Below are 25347 nucleotides of genomic sequence, written 5' to 3'. Positions count from 1 at the left end.
ACAAAGCTCAGAGCAATGCAGATGAAGAAGTTGTGATATTAACAATATCATGTAATTACTGCTCAGTTACTGTGACAATTAACAATTAATCGCTCATCTTCAAAACTTACCAAAATGACTGACAACAGAAAAAGTGCTACAAGTTAATTTGGATTTAGGTGGATTATTGCAGGTGTGTAATCATATTTCCCCAGTTCACTTGTCCCCAAAAACTAATCTGATTAATTAAAATTTTTCATTTGTAGGAATAAATTGATTTTAATGTAACTAATTATTTTACAGTACAAATTCCTTAGTATTTAACAAAAAAGACACAGAAAGAAATTATTATATATTACATCCTGATTCAAAATGAAGGAATGGAGTGTGATCTATTTGCTTAAAAAGATTATTTTTTTAAAGACTGCTGATATAGTTCAAAATTATAATAGGTCTATTTTTGATCATAGTTGTAGCCTGTTATAAAGAATACATGAACAGTTACAAAAAAATATTATCCTCATGAAAGAAGGAAATGATAGACAAAATGTTATTTATTTTTAATTTCATAAAATAAATGATTCAGGATTAAATTGGATTATAACTTTTGTACAAGTAGTACCTCAGGCATGCTTTTGTCTCATAATTATTTCACTGATGATTCAAGCATTAGGCCAAATTCAAATTATCACGTTTTTCTTTATGCCTGTGAGAATGATTTTTCCTTTTTCTTTGTTTGGTCACATGATATACAAGGTTTACATATTTTATATTTTATTTTTATTAAACTACTGTAAATGGGAACATTTTGGTATGGTAATGTTTTGACTTGGGTAGACTGTTTCCTTCATGAATATGTTTTAACTTCATTATGCTTTAACTTGAGTATTTTTGGGGCAATCAAAAGTACATTTTAACTTTGGTACATTTCAGCTCAGGTATGTTTTGAATGGATTACATTTTAGTCAAGGCATGTTTTGACTTCAGTGTGTTTTGACTTGAAATCAATATTTGGAATCATAAGCGTCTAGCAGCCACTAAAACACTACCACATGGCAAGAACCTTCATGCCATGTATATTACCACTACAATGCATTAATATTATAGTCGACTATTACAATGATTTATTGGGGTACAGTGGTGGAGATTTAAGCAGCATTGTTCACAAGAAAACATCTTAATGAGTCTGTTATACAGTAATATAGCAAAATGTTTTATTAAGACATGTGTGTTGTTATGAGTCTATCCTGTCTTAACACATTAACCCCTGGTGACGAGTTTAAGTGGCAGGAGGTAGTAGCCTACTGCCGAGCTCTGTAGCGTCAAGGTCCTGTAAGATATACTAAAGTGGATGGTATTATAGAAAGGTAGACAGATGTAGCTCTACAATGATACCAAATAATCTGGAATTTCTAGTTGCACTACAACATACAGAGGGAAAAATCTCATTTTTTGGACCTGATTTTTTTCTACCCAAAATTTGCCCATGGTCGGAATGCGATTTTGTGTCTGGATTTTAGACTTTTTGATCTCAGATCTAAGGCAAATCGGTGTGAACTGCAAACAGTCAGATGAACCTTTGCAAAAAGTAGGATAAGATGGGCATTTGGAATAAAGAGTGGTCTTGATACAAAAATAAGGGGTCCGTTAAGCAGAAAAAAACAAAACAAAACAAAAACAAAAAAAACCCCCACATTTTACCCTTCTGCTCATGCGCAGCCAAATAGCCAATGAAAAACGATGTTTCTAACACAACTAGGCACTATTTTATTGGATGATCACCTGGAAGTTGGTGTTTTCGGATGTATTCAGAAATAGCTTTCAAAATGTGTTTCCTACTCGAATTTCAGATGAAAACGACAAAAACCTCCAGAGGTTGATGTGTTAAAATAAGTAAAATAAAAAAGTGACGACAACAAGCTATGTAAAATTTAACAAATAATTTATTTCCCTAGACTACAAAGTAAACAAAATAAGAAAAAAAGAATATATGGTATTGCAAATCAAATCCAAATTGTATTCTAAGAATTAAAAAATACAAGTACTATCAATGCAAAGTGAATCACAGTTCAAATCCCATTGAAAATCCAAGTTGGAAAGCAATGACGTATGCAATAGTCAGCATTGTACTGATGTGGCAACAGTCTCTTGTTGAATCACAGAAAATATTATTCCAGTTTTTTAATTCCGTATAAATTTCGGTAAATGTCTTTGTCCAAGAATTAATTTAGAACACTTTTGTATTTCCAGCAAAAACAATCACTTGAATTCAATAATTTGAAGAAAATAAAAATTCAGCCCCAAAATGGACACAACATAAAACTTGATGTCTCAAGTCTTAAGGCACAACTGATAGAATTCTTATCATAAAATCAGTTATAAGATTAACTAAAACGCAAAACAGATTCCTGGCTGGAGGTCAAGAGTTCATCCTTCTGGAAAAAAAGTTTGTTTACGAATTAACACATGCCTCACGTCACGTAGTCCAGGTATGACCTTGACTCAACTTAATGATTCTTACTCTGAGAAAGAATGTAAAAAAAAAATATTCAAAGTTGTTTACCAAAACTATCACTGATTTTAAGGTCAGCTATTAGATATAATGTTTCTATTATTAGGTATTTACATCAATGAAATAAATATAAAAAATCAATCAAGTCAAATAGAACTGAACTCAATTCAAAACAAAAATCAAGTCCAGTAAACAATATTACATTACAATAACATGTAATGGAATAAAAAAATATTTTAAAACTAACAGACAATAAATTAATTTAAATATATATATAACAGTGTATTTCAGGTTTACAAGTGCTTTCTCACTCGTGTTTACAAGTACTTTCTCACTCTTTTCATCACTGCAATAATTTCCAAAGAATTCCTCTGAAGACTGTAAAACTGTTTTAAAAAATCATCACTTCTAACTGGACTGTTGTTGTTGCTGTGTTGTTTAATGCCATTTTTTAGCACACGATAGGCTATACATGGCAGCCAGTATTAATGGTGGAGGAAGAACCCATTAAATCCGTGGAATGAACCACCAACCCACGAGAAGCTACTGGCAAGCTTTCTCACATACCCACATTAGCCGAATCTGAGACTCGAACCCAGATGCTCTAACTACTAGGCCACAGGAGCATTCAGTAACAAATTCAGGTTCATTACAATTTTATGGTTGACAGTACAGTTCATAATTAAACAATTTAGACAACATGTGTAATGTTTATTTAATTTGTATTATTTGCTGGCTTTTCTTAATGATTATATGTTCCATGCATTTGTATTTTGTACCCAACCTTGTTGAAAATCAAGTTCACTGTGTACCTGAACAGGATATTTATTTTGTAAACAACAGAATACATAGCTAATAGTTATCTACGAATCTGGGTTCAGTATTCAGATCATTACCAATGAAGAAAACGTTTATTTGGGTATGGGTCTAGGACATCAGATTTCCACTTGGAAATTAATAAACTGGTTGACAACTTTGAATGTTTTACAGAGAAGGCTCACCTACATCCTGGCTCATTTACTGTGTCAGCTTTTTTCATAATGTTGTTTACTTAACATCTTGAAGCAGAATCAGTCTTATTGATTTGTTCAGTTTTTCATTATTATTCATTGGAAATACTAAATGCTCAAAAATAATATTCTTGGACATATCAAAAGACTCTTAGCACATCACCACAATCCAGGCCACTGGCACATCAACACATTCCATATTGGAACTTGTGATGGAACTTTAAGGACTATCTGCAATTTAATAAAAAATATTGTAAGTTTATTTTTAAATTCTGACTTTATATTTAATGAAACTAATTTATTTGTTGAATTTTACAAAACTTGTAGTTTTTGCTCTATTCTGTTATTTAGATCAGAACCATAACATAACATATGAAACAAAAGTAGGTTTATGTGAATCACCACAATTATCAATATGGAACCTTCATTCTATCACTCTGCTTCTTGTCTTCCTTCTGTTTTTCAATGAGTCTTGCTTCTGTTTCCTTCTTTGCCAACTGTTTCTCTCTTGCTTTTATAACATCCTCTTGCTTGGCTTTCATTTCATTAAGAGTCACCAAACCTAGAAGTGAATGGCAAAAATAATACGACACGAAATTTACAATAATGATTCTACTACTGAAGTCTGAAATCATTGGCACAAATACTGACATATCAATGCATTATGCGAGCGATGCGATTTGGATTTTTTAACGTAGCTTTAACAATTTTTCAGTCATATCGCTATGATGTCTGCAGTGTGGCAGTTTATAGTGATGTCTAGCACTGGGACATCATGTCACAGTAATGTAGCATGATGTCCCACCCAGTCACATTATCCTGACACCAGGCCGACCAGTCCTAACACTAAACTCTTAATGATGACCACCAAGAGAGGCAGCTGTTAGTACCATTTTTGTAAGTCTTTGGTATGACTCGACCTGGGATCGAACCCACGACCTCCTGTATCCAAGGCGGAAACTCTAACCATTAGGCCACCGGAGCGGTCCAGTGCATTATGCAATGGTAAATATGTTTCAGGGATGTTTTTTATGTTTGAAATGGGGCCTGGGGTTAATTAGATATGGGAAATTTAAGTTTAAAAATGTCAAACTGTGAAATTTGGAAATCACAGTATTTACAACTAAAAGATTCTTTTAACAGTTACATAATTCAACATGCTAACTTTGACAGCTCTGACCCCGGGAAACACTCATTATGACCATTTCTTGCCAAATGTCAGAAAATGACTTTCTGAAAAGTAATGACTGGGAAAGTTTTAGATACAAATTGCTAAAAGTGGACCATTGATGGTACTGGTAATCAGGCTGAACTTCTGCCCCATAAACAGGCTGGGAAATACGCCTAGAGATCTATGCCCCAAAACAGGCTAGGAAATATGTCTTGAGATCTATGCCCCAAAACAGGCTAGGAAGTATGTCTAGAGATCTATGCACCAAAACAGGACAGGAAATATGCATTGAGATCTATGCCCTAAAACAGGCTAGGAAATATGTCTTGAGATATAAGCACCAAAACAGGCTAAGAAATATCCTTAGAGATCTATGCCCCAAAACAAGCTAGGAAATATGACTTGAGATCTATGCCCCAAAATAGGCTAGGAAATATGCAGAGATCTATGCCCTAAAACAAGCTAGGAAATATGCCTAGAGATCTATGCCCCAAAACAGGATAGGAAATATGCATTGAGATCTATGCCCCAAAACAGGCTAGGAAATATGTCTTGAGATCTATGCCCCAAAACAGGCTAGGAAATATGTCTTGAGATCTATGCCCCAAAACAGGCTAGAAAATATGTCTAGAGATCTATGCCCCCAAAACAGGCTAGGAAATATGTCTTGAGATCTATGCACCAAAACAGGCTAGGAAATATGTCTAGAGATCTATGCACCAAAACAGGACAGGAAATATGCATTGAGAACTATGCCCCAAAACAAGCTAGGAAATATGCATAGAGATCTATGCCCCAAAACAGGCTAGGAAATATGCATCGAGATCTATGCCCAAAAAACAGGCTAGGAAATATGCATAGAGATCTATGCCCCAAAACAGGCTAGGAAATATGCACTGAGATCTATACCCCAAAACTGGCTAGGAAATATGCCTAGAGATCTATGCCCCAAAACAGGCTAGGAAATATGTCTTGAGATCTATGCCCCAAAACAGGCTAGGAAGTATGTCTAGAGATCTATGCACCAAAACAGGACAGGAAATATGCATTGAGATCTATGCCCCAAAACAGGCTAGGAAATATGCCTAGAGATCTATGCCCCAAAACAGGCTAGGAAATAACAATTGATATCTATGCCCAAAAACAGGCTAGGAAATATGCATAGAGATCTATGCCCCAAAACAGGCTAGGAAATATGTCTTGAGACATATGCCCCAAAACAGGCTAGGAAATATGTCTAGAGATCTATGCCCAAAACAGGCTCTAAAATATGCCTAGAGATCTATGCCCCAAAATGAGCTAGGAAATATGCCTCGAGATCTACGCTGTTTGCACATTGCTGAAGATTATACATAAATTGAGCACAATGCAATGTAATGCAAACAAACATGGCATCAACATTAAGTCTAAAGAGAACAACATCCATATAATCATGGCACCATACACAATTCCAAATGCAATGGCATGCATACAACCAAGGCAGCAGCACCAAAAGTTTCTACAAAAAATATAGAGAGCTGCTTTTCTCATCTAAACATGCATGGCTTCCTATTTTAAAGCTGTCCTTCATTAAAGATTCAGGGCAGAAATATTTACATCAGTTCAAGAATGTGAATGTACACCACATGAATTCTCTGACAACTAACATTAACAATATAAAAGTCAAATTGTTAAAAGTCCATTTGTAATACTGTTGCCTAAAGAATATCCCTCTAATAGGTGTTTGTTGAGGCCTTAATTTTGAATTTCAAATGTAAAATCAGGAGAGTGTTTTAATCCACAGCTTTTACAACATAAATAACCAGTAAATGTTTCCATTACACAATTCCAGTAAATATCTGCATTACATAATTCAAGTAAACTTTCTATGTGCCAAAGTTTCTCAAACGATTTTAATTCATTATATAAATTTTCTTTCAATTAAAATCTCCCTAATTAATATTTAAGTCAATGGAGTCTGCATACATGTCACTTGTAATAGCAATTATCATACCCATATTTATAACAGCTCTTGTTTGAAAAAAGCTTTTTAGAGCCAAAGAACTCTGCTGTATTTTGACATGAATTCACTGATTTTGTTCATTATTACATTAACAGGAAGTTTTTTATATTCATGCAGTGTTACACTTTAAATACATTTGTCCTATTCCCCTCCCCCCGCCAATCTTGCCCCATGTTTGAGTAGCCAAGCCACAAGCATGCTTATCAGGAATCATGGCATCAATGTTTCAGAATCTAAACAGCCTGTCCAGAATGGATAAAAAAATTCTATACAGTTATACAGCATCTTCCCATGAACCTACACATAACTGTACATAGCTGGTACAAATTAAGGTCTAATTAGAATAAACTGTCTATCCATTCCTCCAATTACAGAATCATGAATTCCTTATACATTTTTGGCTAAGATGGGACGTTAACTATAAACATCAGTTTTCCTCATAAATTATCTGCATCCTTCTTTTCCTCTTCACCTCAATACTTCTGTTTAACCTATTTACAGTTTAGTAAATTGGTTTCTTATATACAGTCTCTTTTTCACACTGAGAAAGTTTTCACACTTAGAAACTATCTTCTATGAACAAGTCTAACATACTGGCACCAATGTACTTTTATCCCTACCCATATCCATATTGAAAAGTCCAGATCAAAAAAGTATCCCAATTATGATTTTCTAGAATGTTCGAAATATAACTGGAATGCAGAACATGCACTAAAACTAAATCCAGAATGGTTTACACCTTTGCTGTCTGTCCCTAGATATACTTTTGCATATTCTTTCATTTTAGGAACATTTTTTTTTTAAAATCTGCCAATCTGCCTTAGGTGCATATTTGTTGTATATATAACTAACAGCCTGAAGATATCAACATCAACAGTTACACTGGCACTAGGTTTGCTGTGTTGTCTGCCAAATTTCAGCTTAATGTATTTTTTAGGTTGAATTAATGATGCAAGAGACTCTGAAGTAAGAATATAGCATTAAATCAAAGAATTATTAGTTTCAAAAGAAAAACAATTCAAAGAAGTAAATTTTTCCAGTAAACTGATTCTCAAATAATTTCTACCCACTCACATTAATGTTAGGGATATATGCCTGCTAAGTTCCGAATCCAACCCTACTAAATGATGAAATTTCGTCTTTTCTATCTACATCATATAAACAAGGACAATAACTCTTGCCCATTACCCATCCTTGATGACACCAGATCCAACCTATACCTTGGGTATCCTTCTTGGGAATAAAATAGCTGGATTCTCTATGTGAATAATAACCCACTCTCCCAACTTGAAAGCTACACAGCATAAGGTCACATGACCCCTATATCCAGTTAAAAATATGATTAATTTCTCTTCTCAATGTATCAGACAAAGGTAAGATATTGTGTTAGTTTTAACTGGGTCAGGTGGACATCTGGGCTGCTGCCACTGGATCCACCAGATTTTGAGTTTGTCTCTGCAAAGCAAAATATCCAAAACAAAAACTCAAGAAGATATACCTGCATACCAGCTTCTATGTCTTGGATCAAAGTGTCACATCTGAAAGCAAGGATTGCAAAGATCACTCTAATTTCATAAGCTGAATTCTGTATGAGGCAACTTTCATCTTCTGAAAGTTAGAGAATGCCAAGCATATAACCCACTTCAAATACGAAAATATGGCTTGAGGTGATATCCTGCAACCCAGCCTTCACCAAGAGTTGTTTGCATTCATCACAACTTGCCACTGTATGCAGGAGAAAAAAGCTGTGGGATTGAGGAGCTCAAGAAGACAATGTTGTTGACTAGGCACCAGACCCTTATGGACACAGACACTTTCCCTAATAAGCCTTCATGGGGAAAGGCCTTCTACCTGTTGAGATTCTTTCCACAATTGAAGGTCTAAATTCTTTCATTTGCAAGACCATCCTTACAAAAGCCAGACACAAAGGAGAAGACAGTTCGGGCATGGGTGGCAGATCTGTGATCACAGATGTTTGAGAAGATTAAGCTTGGTTGGAATCATCCTGGGAAGATCCACTGCTAGATCAAATAGATCGCTGACCCTGGCTTTGCCCTATCTGAGAGTGCTTAACTGAATCATCTTGCATGTCTGATCCATCAACTTCTGTATTACTCGTACTTTCTCTACAAAGACGATGGGTGGGCAAGCAAAGACCAACAACCCCTCCCAACTGATTGATAGTGTGGCCACAGTCCAAACTTCTGGGTCCAGAATGGGAGAGATGAAGGTGGGAAACTTATTATGTTACCCTGTCACAAATAGTCCCCAAAGTGCATAAATCTGATAAAAGACTGCAAAGAAGATAAGCCTGGACACTAAGTTTTCTAGGAATGTGCCTAATTTGTACATTGATAAGGGGTTGGTACTACCAACCCAAAAACTGACAAACCAGAATGCACAGGTCAAGTGACTTGGTGCCCCAGTTTCAAGAGGCAGGTCACCACTACAGAGTTGTCTGACATATTCTGGACTGTTTTCCTATTAAGACTCTCCTTCCAGAACTAAAAGGCAATGATGACCATGTTGAAATTGAAAAGGTTGATGTTGAGAGGCAGATAAAAAATCTCCCAAATAACAAGCTCACTATATCGAAGTGTGGTAACAGATGGGATCCCCAATCATACATGCTGGCACCTGTACATGAGCAAAATTCTGCAAGACAGCAGCCTCTACATCCTCAAACCATATTGCATACATTGTAAAGTAAGGACAAAGTACATTTTGTACATGGCAGACAGCATGTCATTCTTGGCCGCGCACTTCTTGCACTTACGTCAATGTGTATCGCTGAATAACTCAAGAAATGCATAATTAACAATGCATTGCATTAATGGGTCGCTAGAATAACACCCATTATTAAGTATGTGAACAACAGGAACCAAGTGCTAAAACATGAATCACAAGATGTACCAAAGATAGTCTGTTGTATCAAGTGATCTAAATAGACAAAATTTTCTAAATAAATTTAAAAAAATCAAAAACAATGAACAGCATCCATATTAATACACAATACAAATCCAAATTTCTGGATGGATGGTTCCAAATCAATTGATACTAGCATGGATTTACTGAAGGTTTTTTGTACAATGTTGACTGCATGACAGCAAAGCGTAAAAACTAGTGATACCTGGAGGCAGCAAGGAAAGGTAATGGACATGGCATATTGCCCTTTGTTTATATCATATAGACAGAGAAGACAAAATTTGTCTTTTTAGTGGAGCTAGATATGGGAGGTGGCAGCCTTATATCCTTTATGTTGATATGACCGGTAATGTACTCAATGGAGAAGCAATAAAGTATTACATAAAATACTGGTGCACAATGGATGCACAATAAAATTAAATGAGATCAAGATCATGAATATAAATAGTGTATATTTTTTCATTTAAAGATAATCAAATATGTCTATGTGTCAATGTGTTTATGTGTCAATGTGTCTATATGTCAATGTGTCTATATGTCTATGTCAATGTGTCTATATGTCAATGTGTCTCTGTCTATATGTCTATGTGTCTAGATGTCAATGTGACTATGTGTCTATATGTCAATGTGACTATGTGTCTATATGTCAATGTGTCAATGTGTCTATATGTCAAGGTGTCTATGTGTCAAGGTGTCTATATGTCAAGGTGTCTATGTGTCAACCAAATGCTCAATGAAACGTTTACTGCAATGATGTACAAAACCAAAGAAAAGATGGCTGTGCAGTGCAAATGACAAAGTCAAGATGATTTAACAACCAAAACAAATTCAAATTATTTCAATTTTATATCACCACTAGTGCCTTGAATATTTTCTAGTGGTTTTATTTGCCTCTTTTAAATTTCATATTTACCCAGATTTGCAGGTCATAAGGACAGTGTCCCCTGCCCATGAAATCTTGTTGCAACACAGTGTCATGTATGCACTAACCTTTCAAGTTAGCACTTATCCATAAAGACCTAAAAGGTTAAAAGCAAAAACAACTTGTGTCTTGTTTTTAAATAAGACTAACATAGATATAAGCCAGCCACCTATCTAATTAAAGCTCATGAGCATGAAATTATCGGGCTTCATTTTATCATCAAGGGCTATATACCTGACAAGTTTAGTGTTTAATATGATGCAGACACTAATTTACCTTTATGGATCACAATGACCTTGACATTCTTGGTATTATCAAAATATCAGTAAGTTTTGGTGACTATTTTTTAGAAGCTCTAAAGTTACCATAATGAAACCATTTTACTTTCTCAGACCATGGTAACTTTCAGCACCAGCCCTAGCAAACACAGGGCCCGATTTGGATCATTTTGGCAGGGCCCCCTGGATTTACACACAGGTCACCCTTTCAGCACAGCATTTGGAATAAACTTTTAAACAAGTTTTATATGATAATGAACTTAAAATTCTCATCCATCGCTTTAAATTACTTTTTCTCTACAGATATATTTTTTAAATTACTAATGCGATGAGCTCCTGTGAGCGCAGTGGTCCAATTGGGCTAAGGCCAACTCTGGTAACTTTGACAGTCAGACAAAACGCCTATTGGCTGCAAATTTTATGAAGGTCTAAGAAGCAGAAATCATATTAATGCACACAACCTATTTCCTTTGGTAGATCACAATGACCTTGACCTCTGACCTAAAAAAACATTATATCAATATGATCCTTTGTCTCCTATAGGGATACCCAACCACAAAATGTGATGAAGGTCTTGAAACATAACTTCAATTATTTCACGAAAATCAATTTTTGTTGGTGGCTCACAATGAACTTAACTATCAACATTTTCACCATAAATCGAAATTGTTTTTGTCTCCTACATAGCGACCCACATGCCAATTTTGGTGACTATATTTAAACACTCATATTACTGCAGAAATCAATTTGCTAATGGATGGATGGACAGGACTATAACAAAATTAACTCCAGCATGTACAAACCTAATGAGGTTGGAGTAAAGGATCAAGCTGAAACATTATTGAGACACTTGCTGCATGTTCCAGCTAGGAATATCTTACACAGTAGACGTATGTGGGCACATCAACTGAAGGGGCACTTTTTGGAACAAAGGGGCAGCTTTTTGCAATGAAAGGACAGACGGAGGAAAATGAGGGTAAAAGGGTAGAGTGTGTATATATATATATATATATATATATATATATATATATATATATATATATATATATACACACACACACACACACACACGTGTAGCTAGATCACTGATAATCATTTGCATATTATATTGGATAATCAAATCTCTACTGCATATTATATTGGATAATCAAATCTCCACTGCATATTAAATTGGATAATCAAATCTCTACTGCATATTATATTGGATAATCAAATCTCTACTGCATATTATACTGGATAATCAAATCTCTGCTGCATATTATATTGGATAATCAAATCTCTGCCTCGTATTATATTGGATAATCAAATCTTTACTGCATATTATACTGAATAATCAAATATCTACTGAATATTATACTAGATAATCAAATCTCTACTGCATATTATACTGGACAATCAAACCTCTACTGTATATTTTATTTTTCCAGATTCAAATTTATCACTCAACATACCAATGGTATTTGACTTGAGTTGTTGTTCAATAGCATCATAGTGTGTGGCAAATTTATTCTGAATACTCCCAATCTTCAATTCCTCCTCGATCTTTTTCTTCTTAACCTCCATCTCCTCCTGCTCTTTCTGCCTCTTCTTCATCAGATTCATGGCACGGCCTCCCTCTGAGGCAGCTCCCTTGTAATGTGCCATGGTACACCTGAAAATGAGTTTTAAAAGCCTGTACTTCGTCCTTAAATAAGAATCAAATTCTTCTCAATCAATAAAATTTCTAAAATGATTTACATATTTAAGCAATGATTAGTCCTTGTTATGTTTATTCAAAATTCAACCTTGCCCATATTTTCTTGTTGGACATCATTTACAACACTTACTTTGTGGTTAATTATTTCAAATAATTTTAACTCTATGTGAGATTTATATGTATTGTTGAATCATTATATTCAGATTATATACTTTCACTTCAAATGGGGGTTCCATTATTCTTCCTTTTTGGAAGTCCTGGATGTCCAAGGTTGGAAATTTGGAAGCCCCATAACTCTAACCTGAAAGTGCACCATTGCACTTACCTGAAAACTTTACATCTATGGAAATTTTGGTCATGTTTACATCAACACATTTGTGTGTGTGTGTGCATGTGTGTGTGTGTGTGTGTGTGCAGAAATATTATGAAAAAGATATAATTATTGATAATTTAAGTACATGTAAAATCATCTGTGATGCAGATTTCATTTGTGATTAAAGATAATAAATTCAAAGAATGCAAAATTCACAAATATCTTAAAAATAACCTATTATATTAACTTTGCCTTTTTTGTTTAATATTTTGAAAACTTTTGACTAAAAGTCTGTTCTGTTAATAACATCAATCCCAAAATATTATGGTACAGCATTTACAAAATTGTGACCTTTTCCTATGATTAAGGTATATTTAAAATAATGCTTTACATGTATACATGTACTGATTACAAATGGATTGCTATCATTTTGGGGAGTTAATGACAGGCCTTACAAGGAGGCCAGTATATTTTGGTCCAGGAAGAACCTGGGAAGCCCTACTGACCCACTGAAGCTAATGGCAAGCTTTCTGGTTCTCAATACCCACATTGGCCTAGCTGTGACTCAAACTCACAGAGAGGTGAAATGTGTGATTGATCTGTTAAAGCAAGCTCCTTAGACCACTCAACCACCCAGGGCTCCAATATAAATGGAGATAATGTTTTTGTTTTTTCATGACTCAAAGAGTTCTATAAAAGATAAATCTGCCAATTCAACAATAAAGTTCCTTCTTAATCATGCATTCAATATTGCTATAAATTACATCATTAATTGATATGGTCCTTTTCAAAACAATGTTATATGGTCTAGTTAATCTATCAATCAAAATTCTTTGTAAGGTTCTCTTAATTACCAACACACCCTTGCACAGTTGATGTAGTCTTACAAGGGTATGTATGGCTTTGGCCAAGTTCAGCAGTGCCAGACTAAGTATAGTTCAATGTTACTAACCTTTTAAGGTTAAATCTTGCCCAGTACACTTGTGATATACATATCTTTACTTGCCCAGTATGCTTGTGATATACTCAGCTTTACTTGCCCAGTACACTTATGATATGCACATCTTTACTTGCCCAGTACACTTATGATATACACATCTTTACTTGCCCAGTACTCTTGTGACATATACATCTTTACTTGCCCAGTACACTTGTGATATACATATCTTTACTTGCCCAATACTCTTGTGATATATACATCTTTACTTGCCCAGTACACTTGTGATATACATATCTTTACTTGCCCTGTACACTTATGATATACACAGCTTTACTTGCCCAGTACACTTATGATTTACATATCTTTATTTGCCCAGTATGCTTGTGATATACAAATCTTAACTTGCCCAGTATGCTTAAGATTTACACATCTTTACTTGATCAGTATGCTTGTGATATACATATCTTTACTTGCCCAGTACACTTGTGAAATACATATCTTTACTTGCCCAGTACGCTTGTGATATACACATCTTTACCTGCCCTGTACACTTATGATATACACAGCTTTACTTGCCCAGTACACTTATGATTATTTGCCCAGTATGCTTGTGATATACAAATCTTAACTTGCCCAGTATGCTTAAGATTTACACATCTTTACTTGATCAGTACACTTGTGATTTACACATCTTTACTTGCCCAGTATGCTTGTGATATACAAATCTTAACTTGCCCTGTATGCTTATGATTTACACATCTTTACTTGATCAGTACGCTCGTGATATATACATCTTTACTTGCCAGCAGTCAGTATCAATCACACTGCTAAGTTGAGCTTAGTGTCTGACATTAATGTTTTAGATCACTGAATCAGCTGGGCACATTCTCACATAACCTAACTGCTCTGACCTATTAATGACTTGCCCAGATCTACTATGATTCACAAGAGAAAGAAAAAAGGAAACAGTAGCAAAATGTCCTTATACATAAAGCTCACAGTGTCATCAGAAAATATGTATCTAAATCAACATAGACATCAAAACAAAAAGTCAAAAAATATTACAAACAAAATCACAACAAAATGACTGTATGATGAAAATATACGTAAATAAAACAAACAAAATTGTGGCTGTTATGTATATTTGATTTGTTTGTTAGTTTTTTAAAAAAAAAATTTTAAATTCCATTACATGCTACTGTAATATAATTTTATTAGGTGGATTTGATATTTTCCCAAAATTTAGTTCCGTTTTTCAAAATCCTAATATCAGAACTTTGTATCTAAAAGGTGACCTAGTTCTGACCTTATTTCATAATTGGAAGTAAACAACTTTAAAAACAAATTTTTTATTCAGTGTTAGTGTGGGATTTATAGAGTGAAATCGAGGCTGTACTGGGAGTACGACTTTAGACATGTAAAAAGCCTCTTTGTTATTTTGAAATTCTGGTTTTACTGGATTTGCGCAGTAGCCAAATAAAATAATAGTTTTGAGAAATAATTTCAGTTGGACTTTTAAAACACTTAGACATCAAGGTGTTGTTTCTGTTGTAACCAGTTTGAGTGGAAATTCTATTTTATGGAATTATTCTTTTCCCTGGGAATATTTAAGTGCTCATACAGGGTTCTTGGAAAAAGAATTTATTAAATTTTATTCAGAATTCAAAACTGGATTTTTTTTCCTCTGTGGTTCAAGAAAGAACTGTTGACACTCCATTACTATACTAACTACAATACACAGTGGAGCCTCGTTAATTCGGACACATTCGTTCCCAGTGAATATGTCTGGATTAACAAGTTTTCTGTATAACTGAATCATGCACACTTTTCTTTTACAATCTCATCATACTGTATACATGTACATGTATATGCTAGCTGTAAATGTACTGTATATTCAGTAATGGTTGAAATAAATGAACACATCTACTGATGTGTGTTTATTTCACATTGAACACATCACACTATGTACATGTACATGTATGTATTATGTAAATTTCCTGAACAAATCTGTAACCTTTGTTTGCCTGGATTCTTTGGCAGATCTATCAGCAATGATTATTGATAGTGGCCATAGATTCTCAAGGGCTTCACTATTGTGTTTTATGTCATCACTGGTGAATATTGCTGACATCTGCTCAAATACGAAATTCTTTTTTATGCTGGCTGGTATCTCTACTCTTCTATGCTTGCTTGATGGTGTCGCTATATGTCAAAAGTACAACAAATACAAACTGATATCTCGAAGTTAAAAGCATTATGGTAACTAATAAAATGCAGTCATTTTTATAAGTTGCATTTTACAGCTATTATGGCTGCTAATGAGCTGATAATTGACGTCCCCATTTTATCCGGAAATGAAGCCATATACTGTCCACAGCTTAAATCAATCAACTGTGTTTGTACAGCCACCAATAAATTGTGACTGTTACATACAATTGGTAAACAACAAAGAGGCTTAATGACACACTTAATTTATTTACCATATGTTATGTCAAAAATAGTGGACAGTTTGATCCCAGTGTGTTTATTTAATTATTAACACCCCCATGTTGGTGATTAGCTAAAACAGACATATTTTATACAGTCACTGGTTACAATATGGTCACACTACTTAGTTTTTCCACACACATGATCATGTGATCAATTGATAACTTGAACATACCACTAGAATTTGACCAATCAGAGATTGTTACATTGACACACCTCCAAATTTGTGTAGGTGAATCTGTATTATTCAATTGACTGTATTTTCACATACAAATTTTCGAATTTTCTTATTTCCAGATTATCGATAAAACTTTTAAGGTAATTTTACACTTTGGTCCCCGATTTTGATTTCTGGATCCAGAACACAGATTTCTTGATTAATGGAGCAAAGTAACATTAAGGAATTACATTCCCATTGGATTATGTCCGGATTACGAGGTTTCCGATAAAAAGAGTCCGGATTAACGAGGCTCCACTGTACATCATCGCCTTCCATTTTGGATTTTCATTGGGACTCAAACTCAAATTCATTAGAACATTTTATTACCAGGACTTCTAATTTTTAATTCTTGGATTATTCTTGGATTATTTTTTAGGATTTGATTCTGATAACCATAAGTTCTTTTTCTCATTTTTACCTTGTTTTTCTAGAGATATAAATTATTTGCTAAATTTTACAAAGCTTGTTGTCTTCACCTGTAAGCCTGTCAATTTGCCTAAATACACCCAAAAGGCAAAAAGGTCACCCTTGAGCCTGTCTGTCACGGAATGGTGTAAATGTTGTTAATTAAATACATGTACTCGGGTTTCGTTTCTTTTTCTCTGTACAACGATACCCGAGGGTGATTATAATATGGTCTATGTATTTCGAAATCGTGAGTACGATTTGTCCTGTGCCACACGTGCAAGGTGCCTTTGATAAAGAATAACGAAAATTCTAAAGGTATAAATACGTTACTACATGTAAAGGACCTTTACAATACTAATGGTTTTGTCAGCAAGCGGCCGGCTTAAAGGATTCGCACAACTCCAGCTGTAGGGGTAGGTAATGTTTTGGGTTTTAAGTGATAACTAGTGTATTACCATATTTTCCTTTGCATGTTTGTTATAGTTTCTTTACATACCATAATGCGTGCATTTTTTATTCTTGTTGCGACGTAGTGCAGGACTTATATTGGTAATGTAAAGCTACATTTTTTAAAAGAATTGTTTACTATTGTCTTATCAAGCAGGGTTAGGTTACTATTGAACCTCTGTTTTGTAATTGCCATTATAATATAATCTTTTTAACTTACCATGTATAACGTCCTTACGTTATGTCTGTACCAAGTTTAGTACACTGTATCGGGTATATTTTCAGCTGAGTTTTGATGGTAGGAATATCCGGGGTGTCCGGTGTTGTCAGAGGGTAGAAATGTCCGTGTGTCCGGTGCGTTTAAGGTGCCGGAGCGTCTAATGTCTAGCGTCCGGAATGTCAAGAGTGACTAAGGTGACCCAGCTGTAGAGCCGTCAAAGGACCAGGGGGTCCGGAGGGTCTAATATTTCAAGTGTCCGGAGGGTCTAATGTTTCAAGTGATCATAGTATTCCGAGGGTCCGGAGTCTATATTGGTTGTGAAATTGATTCGGAGGAGCTGTGGAGCGGATATGGTGTACGGGTGACGGAGTGCATCTCCACACATGTATTTTTAGCTGTATGCTAATTTTGGGTTAGTAAGACCCAGTGTATTATTCAGGACTGGAAGGATAGATTGTATATCCGTTCTTGTTTAGTGACATAATTTCGCTACCTGAGCGAATACATTTTTTTTTACTATGTGTAAACGCTTACATTGTTTACTATTTGAGTGAACTATATTCATCTTTCCATTATTGAATCATTTGTGAAATCATTTATCCTGTGTTTTAGGGTTACTGACCTAAATTTATTTGTACATTTTTTTCATCTTTGAAACTGTGCGTTTTTTTTGTTAAATAGATCCAATATTTGGATTATAAATACGCACATATCTTCATCATCCACTACTCATATAAATCGCCACATTAAACCATATATCTGTGTCGTCAAAACGTGTTCTGTTGTTAATCCGAAATATCCCACCCGGTTATCTTGTTACACTGTCAATATGCCTCAACACACCCAAAAGGCAAAACGGTCACCCCTGAGCCTGTCAATTTGCCTAAATACACCCAAAAGGCAAAATGGTCACCCCTGAGCCTGTCAATTTGCCTAAATACACCCAAAAGGCAAAATGGTCACCCCTGAGCCTGTCAATATACATAAACACACCCAAAAGGCAAAACAGTCACTCTTGAGCCTGTCAACTTGCCAAAATACACCCAAATGGCAAAAAGGTCACCCTTGAGCCTGTCAATATGCCTAAACACACCCAACATCAGTATTGTTTTCTTTGGGTACTGTAAAACAATAGGACAGTGAAGTGGCTCTAATAGCAGAGATAAACTTCATTTCAAAATGACTGGGACAACTAGGGTTTATTGTCTGGGTATGGAGGTTGCAAAAAGGGAAGTGTCTGAATCACCAGTAATAGAATTCTCAATATTCTAGAAGATTTTGGATGTATAATGACATGCTAATGGAAGCCATGTGAAATGAACTTGTAGTAAAATTTATGAATGCAATCTGCATAATTAAAGGAAATTTTCAAAAGGTGTGTAGTTATAATATTACTTGACTCAACTCTTCTAGTATACAAATCTGGCAAACATTAACAAATTTCTCAAATTAAAACAATACAGTTTTCTTTAACCCTTTACTTCATGTAAGCCCTTTCGGACACCTCTAATGCATTCTCATGGAAGCACTACTATATGACTCCATCGGATTTGCACGCAAGCATTTTTGGATGCCTGAGCATCACTGGCAAAGAAGCATCCTTTGATGCCTACAGTAAACATCTGCCAGTTTGAGCAGGTTTTTACAACACCACTTGCTGTGAAAAGCTCCAAATCACAGGTATTGGAGTAAATGACCATAACACCAAACCACGAGGTTGCTATTTAAGATAAAGTCATAATCTGCAATGCAAAATAAGTGGTTGGATTCTCCACTCTCCAAACTGGAGGCCACTGATTTTGTATAGTATACTCTTTAGTTTGGATGTTTAGAATTATGACAAAGAATCAGATATATACTCCGATATTCAAGTAGGCAGCATCAGTTTTTGATCATTTATCAAATTCAGATGATTTAGAGATACAAAGGCAATGAACCTCTGAATTTTGAGATAAAGAAAAGGTCAGCTATGGTTTATCACACAACTTCACCGACTTTACAGTGAATGAGTCCTCTCAAGATTTTAAAACATAAACATTTTCTTCAATTAAGAATAATTATATCAATATAGAGATCAGATTTAACTCTTAAACATACCTATAGATAACAAATATTTACAAAATTGGTGCATGTAAAATGGTTAAAATTTATTTTGAACTTAAAACATATATTACACTGCAATAACTCTTACAGGCAGACCTTTTTATTGAGGATCATTTAAGTAAAAGTCTCCACAGGATTTTGAAAGTTGCAGTTCAGGACTTCTTTTTTGAAAAACCACAGCATACACAGCAATGAACATTCTTACCTAATAATGATACTCCGCCCCCCTTGCAATAATTTAGACTATAATGAATATATTGTTGTGCCAAAGATATATATATATTTATATATATATAATTATAATAATAATGAGGACTTTGTATAGCGTCTAATCTTAAGAAGCTCTAAGCGCTTTACAACATTAGACAACACCTATGAGATAAAAAACATACAATGATACGATTACAAAAACAAACACCATGAAATTGGAAAACATTAAAAAAAACATGCTGAGAATATTTAAGGTAGGAAACATTATTAGGTCTTTAAGTTTGTTCTTGCAGTCAAAATAAGAGTTTTGAGAGCACTCTTAAATGAGATCACTGTGTCTTTGTGTCTAAGTTCAGTGGGCAATTCATTCCATGTTGCTGGGCCCTGGTATGCAAAAGAACGCTGTCAATATGACTTTGTTTTCATAATGGGAATAATGAGTATACGATTGTCAGAAGAGGAGCATAAGTACCTTGCTGGTGTATACACATCGGTGAGGTCAGATAGGTATGTTGGACTAGAGTCTGACAGTGAAACGTAGCACAGAGAACAAATTTTGTATTTGATTCTGGATCGAATGGATAGCCAGTGTAGGGTATTGAGCAGTGGGGAGGTGTGCTCTGATCGTGGTACTCTAAGTATGATCTGAGCAGCTGTGTTTTGAACTTTTTGAAGTTTTTTTCTGGAGCAGATATTGAGATGAACCAGACAGAATTGAGTTACAATAGTCCAGTCTTGAAAGTACTAATGAAGACACAAGTGTTTTAGTGGCATCAACTGAAAGATATTTGCGAATGGAGCTGATGCGTCTCAGCTCAAGATATGCAGCCTTGCATATGTTCATGACATGTTGGTGCAATGTGAAAGTACTGTCCAGAGTAACACCAATGTTTCGTACTGATTGTGTGAATTTAATGTTGGTGTTGCTGATATTTATTGTTAGAGGTAAAGTATGTGAATGAGACAGTCTTTGTGTTGTGATCAGAATGGCCTCAGTTTTATCATCATTCATCTGCAGCTTGTTACATGTCATCCATGATTTCACATCAGAAATGCACCTCTGTACACCTTGGATGGTAGCATCAACTTCAGTTGGGTGGCTAGATTTGTATATTTGGGTGTCATCAGTGCACAATTGGTGAGACACTGGATGATGATCTATGACAACTGAGAGCGACTGAGTGTAGAGAATGAAGAGAACAGGTCCAAGAACAGACCCCTGTGGAACACCATAACATAGATCAACTGGGCTGGAGTGTATTCCATTGGCAGATACAATTTGTGTCCTGTTGACCAAGTAGGACTTGAACCACAGTAAGGTTGTATCATGAATCCCAAATACATGCTGGAGACGGTGAAGTAATATATCATGGTCTATTGTGTCAAATGCTGCAGACAAATCATGGAGGGTGAGGACTGTAATCTTTCCGCTATCCAACGCAGAGAGAATGTCATTAACTACTTTTAGATAAGTAGTTTCAGTACTGTGGCAAGGGTGATATGCTGATTGTACATTGCCAAAAAGACTGTTTGAATTCAGATATATATATATATATATATATATATATATATATATATATATATATATATATATATATATATATCACCAGACTGGGTTTTATTTGATCATTAACAAATTTTTTCCACAGCAGGTTTTGGATCTAAATCCTTTATATCTGAATCTTTCTCCAGTATCCTCATCAATTTTGTTAGTTTCTTGTGTTAAACATCCATGGCGTTTTGTCCTATAATGTAAGATGTCCACCAGATGTTTATGTTGTTTGGATTGCTGTCTTACTTCCTATATAAAAACTGTTGTGTAGCATGCTCCCAGGTCAACTGACAGAGAAATTAGAGGCCAAATTGTCAGGAACATCTCACACACTTGACAGCCCATATTGCCACTTTTCCACAGATTAAAGTTTAATTGCTTTATGCTGGACTATACTTACTTTGATATCTTTTTCCTAACAGAATTAAATTCTGACACAAACAAGTGGACACAGTTTCATGTTCATCGACATACATTTCATTAGGCTAAAATATGATGGCAGCTGTGGAATGCCAAAGTCAGTTAAAAGAGGGATAAGTTTCTTCACCAAAACAAAACTATCTAATAACTTTTGTCACATCAGTACAGTATATATTTCTCCATTATATTCAAGAAACTTATTCCAACTCCTATTTGGTGCCCAGTTTTGATACCAAAGTTTGTTTTCTACTCAGTCTAACCCCCAGTTTTGACACCAAGGAGACCTTTTCCTCTCAGTCTTGCACCCTTAGGGGATACACTGACAAGTTCAATGTCTGAAGTCGACATTATTACATATATTCATTTATATTAGAGATCATAAGGGTCATTTAGTAAAAAAACATTAAATAGCTAAATTGGTCCACTGCAGGTTATCCTCTAAGATAAGGTAGTCTGTTTGGTAAACATGTTTATGTGACCTAAAGATCTTATTGACAAATTTGATGGGACTTGAGTTCAGATCACTGGTTTTGTTCTTTGAAAAACCAGGTCAACTGATTTCTGATTGGATGTCTGTTGAAGGACCTAACCTTATTGACAAGTTAGAAGGATTTGGAAATGAACTTAAGACCTTTATCCTGGTTTTGAAATCATGTCTTAGTTTTTCATATAAGGTAGTAAAAGAATCAATTATTCATATCTTACACATCAGTCTTAGTAGAATCAGCTTTAGTTGTATTCAGTTACAATTAGTGATGATTTATTTCCAATTTTAATTGGAATTACATGGTGCTCATAAGGTTAAGGACTAAGTAAATACTTTGGAATTACTGTGAATTCATTTAGAAACATTTTGGATTATATCATTGGGAGACATTGTTATGTATCAACACTATTTGAGGTTATTGGCATGTCAGCACAATAGATAACTTCATTCAGAACTCATCTGGAATACTCTGTACTTTTGGACTTGTGAAATAACTTTTAGGGCTATTTTGAATTTATTCGCAGTTCTGTAATTTGTTTTTAATTTTTCACTCTGTATTCTAGAGAAATAAATTATTTGTTGAATTTTACAAAACTTGTTGGTTTTCATTTTTTTTGTTACTTAGTTTAACACCAAAAAGTCATAATAACAGAAGCGTTGTCCTGTTAAAAGTGTTTAATTAGAAGACACGAAGCAGCAAGGGAATTTCAAGAAAAAGATAACATTTAAAAACAAACAAACCAAAAACAAACAGTATGGTACTTAAATTAAGCATAGGGAAAAGATTGGAATGTATTTTCTGTGGCAGTGTAAGTTATAAGAGCTAAATGTGCTGATAGTATAAAAAAAATTAGCATAGTCAGCCAGTGGTCTGATTTTTAACTGTGAGTAGAAGAGGGGGCTATCATGAGTTCCACCTTTTTACAGATATAATCACGTGAATTCATACCTGTATGACTGATCTTAGGTGGCAAATAAATCATTACAATTTATAAAGGTTTGATACTTCAATTACCTTTTACCCCTTCAAAATAAAAGTAGATAAAAATGAAGGCATTTTTAAAATTGATTCATCAATATATTCAAAATGATATACAGTTTACAGATGTCTCAGAAATGCTTAGTCATGCATATTTGGATGCACATCTTTTATTTGGTATGCAGAAAATTACTTATGCAGGAGTCCTCAGTATGCATGCAATTGCTGGATGAAAATTCAAGGGCTTGCCAGTCCTGCTTCGACCACCTACTAAGTGGGAAAATGTGTTGATCAATTAATTTATCATTTTAGCTGTGCTGATATTTACAATGAAAAAGTTAAGTGGCTGAAAGACCCCTAGATATACATGTTGTCATTGTAAGGGTACATCAGAAGAACAAGACTGAATAGCTTGGCGGCAAGTTCAAAGATTTGACATTTGACTATAGTCTGATAACAAATCCGCTTGTTTGTACCCCCCACCGATTTAAATAATGGAAACCATTAATGTGATAAAAAGTGCAAGGAACTAAGTCCATTAAATCAATGATTTATAGTTTCTAACCTGACTCCGAGTAGAGTGGCCCTAACACCATCATCTTATGCACATTTCATGCTTAACGGAAGTTTTCAGTGTAATAGACAGACATGCTCGGATCCATTTCCAGTTTCTGGACAAGTCCATTTTCAGCAAAGGGGTGCATCACTACTACAGATGTACATACGTAAGTTGTCTGCTTCCGATATTTACAATGTCGAATCAAGCAAAGGAAAATAAAGACAACCACAAATTTGCTCTTCATGTGGATTTAACAAGAGGTTTAATTTCTATGTTCATATATGCAGAGGGATATAATTCCAAACTCTCAATGTGCTGTAATTTACGCAACTATTCAGCAGTTGCCGAACAGGATGAACTACATCATTATGTTGTCTGATGGAAATAATCTAGCCTATAGTGTACACAATATGGCGCCGTGTTAGTATGGAAAGTCTGTTAAACATGAAATGGTGCAAGGGATGCCAGCATTAGTGCCATTCTGGTCATAGTCAGGTTAGAAATTATAAATCAATGATTCAATTGACTTAGTTCTGTGCACTTTTTATCACATTAAAAGTTCTCGTTTTTGACATCGGTAGTGGGGTACAAACAAACCGGGATGTAGAGTCAGACTATAGCTGCTGGGTGATGGGAAAATGAAAAAAAAGTTAGAAAATTAAACTCAGTGGCAACCACTGGTCTACTCATCTGGAAATCTAGCCACTTCAGGTATGCCCAATATGCTTCTGGTAGGGTACTGCAACATTTGCTGGTGGGACTCTTGCTTTCCCCAAATTAGGAGTCCTGGACTCCTGGTTTTATCTATTCACTAAGTAGCCTCGAAAACACAACACTTTCTTATATGTTGCTTTTCCGCATTTCCCATATTCAATATATTAATTCAGTCTTCTTATCTCTGATAATTAATAAAATTAGACTCCTAATAAAGCATACATACCCACAGTGTCTGATCCCTCAAAAAAATGTAATTTTACAGTACTTTTTGTTAAAGTAAGATGCTACAAGTGATATACAAGTTGTACAACGCATACTTCGATGACGTTTTCCGCATTATGCATTAACCTTTATAGAAGAGCGTCTCTAATGCTAGGTAACGGAAAAATGTTTTTATTTTTTATTTTTATAGAGCACATGTGCTCTCTTATATATTATGATAGATTGGGTCCTATGGCAGAACGGGTCATGGGGGTAATCTAAGGTATTTTTGTCACTCTGTATGATGTTTATTTTCCCTTAGATTACTCTTGTTTTCTTTTCTTCTCTCAACATCATGCTTGCGTGAAGCACCTGTGTTTTACAGGCGTGACAATAGATTATTTCATGTAAATCATGCAGATTATCAATACAGGAGCTTTAATATACGCATTAAAAGCTAATGTATACACAAATAAAATAAAATCCTGGCAGGCTCGACCCTTAGGCAAGGCGAAAGAGGCAACCGCCTTGGGCCCCGCGCTGCTGACGGAAATCTACTTCGCAGTGCAACATTTTTGCTTGGGACCCT

At 35.0% G+C, this 25347-nt stretch overlaps 1 protein-coding gene across 2 annotated transcripts in view; it reads right to left on the bottom strand.

Annotated features, from left to right (window-relative positions):
- LOC149808300 (protein FAM50A-like) overlaps positions 1-24900 on the bottom strand; it is a 39061-nt gene extending 14161 nt beyond the window's left edge. Inside the window, exons 1-3 of one of the 2 annotated variants that reach the window (XM_089975772.1) lie at positions 24781-24900; positions 12251-12450; positions 3924-4063 (exon numbers count right to left, since the gene is read on the bottom strand). In XM_089975772.1, coding sequence (XP_089831898.1) covers positions 3924-4063; positions 12251-12443 — 333 coding nt within the window. In that variant the 5' untranslated portion in view covers positions 12444-12450; positions 24781-24900. Of the gene's footprint in view, positions 1-3923; positions 4064-12250; positions 12451-15762; positions 15896-24780 lie in introns of those variants that run through there. The other variant, XM_089975779.1, reaches the window with a different exon arrangement.
- Between the last annotated feature and the right edge of the window lie 447 nt (positions 24901-25347).

The sequence above is a fragment of the Sinohyriopsis cumingii genome, chromosome 1, assembly GCF_028554795.1.
Source record: "Sinohyriopsis cumingii isolate HCF-2022 chromosome 1, ASM2855479v2, whole genome shotgun sequence".
Classification (NCBI taxonomy): domain Eukaryota; kingdom Metazoa; phylum Mollusca; class Bivalvia; order Unionida; family Unionidae; genus Sinohyriopsis; species Sinohyriopsis cumingii.
The sequence above is the reverse complement of the archived record's forward strand: the minus strand, read 5'-3'. Positions and strand labels throughout refer to the sequence as shown.